Below are 2154 nucleotides of genomic sequence, written 5' to 3' on the forward strand. Positions count from 1 at the left end.
ATACAAGGACAAAAGGCAGGCAAGCTTGTCTCAATAGAAATCTCTCAATTCGACAGAAATGGCTACTGATTAGTTTCTTTTTTAGAGCTGATAAGCATCCTATCTTGCAGTTATCGCAAAGCAGCTGTGACTCATCGAGCACGATCTGGTTGGGCTGGTTGCTGAGTACTGCCAAGGCCCTTTCCCTTAAGTAAGGTTACTAATATGAATGTGTATGCATGTAGTACAAAGAAAAATAATCTACAAAGATAAATAGCCTAGTCATTCTTTAAACTCATTGGTTTGTTTATCCACACCATATCAAAATATTATTTCGACACAATTTGAAATCTGCTCAAAAGAAACTCTTATTTAGAAAACAAAACAAAATAATTGTTCAATATCTGCCAAACTGCAGGTAGTTGTTGCAATTTTCTTGCAACTGAAAAATAATAATTTACTTTATTTTTATTATTTTTTTTACTTTCTTTTCTTTTCTTCATTTTTCTTACTTTTTAAGTAGGTGTAAAAATACCTCGAAGTAGTGCATCCCAAAGGGAAGCGCGTCGATCCCAATTTGAACTACATTTCCCATGAGCGTCCGCCTTTCCCGGCATCCTTTGCGCCGCGCAAGCGCTCTCCATAGCAGAGAAACAAGAAGGTCGCAGTTAGCCGCGACGTAGGACACAAATCAACACCTCACCATGCTGGGACAAGCCGTAAGGCGATTCACGACGTCTGCTGTGCGTTCTTCGCATTATGGCGAAGGACCTGGACAGGTAAAAGAAACAACTGATTTAAGCAAAAGTAAACGGTTCAATGTGATGTGTTTTTTAAACCGCGGCCTATATGTCCGGACCTTAATTGCTAAGCTAACCTGGAGGTCATGCCGTAAACTTCCCAACATTATGATTCCGAATTTCCTAAAGCAGAATCGACTACAAATAGTGCCGTGTAAATGTTATATATTAATATCAATGTTGTAATTGAAGTTGTTATGAAGGTGGTGTACGATTGCTCTTGACAGGCTAAATGCAGTTAGCGTTAGCTTCGTGGCTAAAGCTAGTTGTCGTTTGACTAGGTGTCAACAAAACAATTAGCATGTAGCATGTCTTACTATCACGAGCAGCTTGATAAACATAGGTGTACTTTTTTTATTTTGCGGTTGTCATTCCATTTGACCGACTTGCTTTTGTGTTTGTACAGAACCTTCCATTTTCTGTGGAAAACAAGTGGCGTCTGCTGGGTATGATGGTGATGTTCTTTGGCAGCGGCTTTGCATTCCCCTTTATTGTCGTCAGACACCAGATCCTGAAGAAGTAAAATGTCTTCAGAGGTAATTATGGCTTATTTGTTTTTGGAAAATGTCAAATGTTGTCTTCCAGGTAGTCGTGCACTTTTATTATTGATGACAAATATTTTATCATCAAGTGCATTTACTCATTCTTTTTCTTCTATTTACAGGTTTGGTCATCAGACTTCTACATGTGCAGAACATTGGGACTAACTTAAGTCTATGTAAATAAAATTCCCTCAAATATGATCATGTCTTTTTTATCTTTAAACAAACTGCATTGTTTTATTGTAGCCAAATGAATCCCCATTATGAATTTGATTTGAAGCCAAATCATTTTAAATCTGACTTAACTGATAAACAGTTTGCCAGAGACCAACAAATAAGAAAATAACTTTAAAACAATTCACCATGAAAATAGAGCGAGCAGGCTGTACCATTTGATAATTGTGGAAATATATATATATATATACACGGAGACTGCACTGCTGTCGGGGGTTTGGCCTTGTCTACAGGAACTTAAATGCGCCTGAAAACCTCATGCATATAGTTGTCCTTTGACCTAGAATCTGCATTAATCAGCTCGCGTATAACATCACTGCTCCAAAGTACTTTTAAACATTAAAAATTAAAGCTGTGTTGGGACTTTTATTCTTGCCTCCTGATGGCTATACGGCTCCACTCAGTTGAACTCCAACCAACTTATTTCCCATTCAATTAACCTTGTGCTCATGGCGATAATTATCCAAGGACAAAGTATTGAAAAGCTCGGCGGTAATGTGATTTTTTATTTTTTTTTATTCACCGCGCAGCGCCCGAGTTGGCACGAATGCACGAGAGGCACTCGAGCCGATACGAGCGTGAAAAACAACCTGGCAGAC

At 38.4% G+C, this 2154-nt stretch overlaps 1 protein-coding gene across 1 annotated transcript; it reads left to right on the plus strand.

Annotated features, from left to right (window-relative positions):
- Window positions 1–597: 597 nt before the first annotated feature.
- Window positions 598–1522, plus strand: LOC133154021 (cytochrome c oxidase subunit 7C, mitochondrial). Its single transcript, XM_061278401.1, has 3 exons — window positions 598–758; window positions 1186–1315; window positions 1444–1522. The coding sequence occupies exons 1-2, from the start codon at window positions 684–686 to the stop codon at window positions 1300–1302; spliced, it is 192 nt and encodes a 63-aa protein (XP_061134385.1). The 5' UTR covers window positions 598–683; the 3' UTR covers window positions 1303–1315; window positions 1444–1522.
- The last annotated feature ends 632 nt before the right edge of the window (window positions 1523–2154 follow it).

The sequence above is a fragment of the Syngnathus typhle genome, linkage group LG5, assembly GCF_033458585.1.
Source record: "Syngnathus typhle isolate RoL2023-S1 ecotype Sweden linkage group LG5, RoL_Styp_1.0, whole genome shotgun sequence".
Classification (NCBI taxonomy): domain Eukaryota; kingdom Metazoa; phylum Chordata; class Actinopteri; order Syngnathiformes; family Syngnathidae; genus Syngnathus; species Syngnathus typhle.

Coding starts and splice junctions, on each gene's coding strand:
- LOC133154021 (XM_061278401.1), top strand. CDS start 684: ATGCTGGGACAAGCCGTAAGGCGATTCACGACGTCTGCTGTGCGTTCT. Junction 759..1,185: donor ATGGCGAAGGACCTGGACAG/GTAAAAGAAACA, acceptor GTGTTTGTACAG/AACCTTCCATTTTCTGTGGA.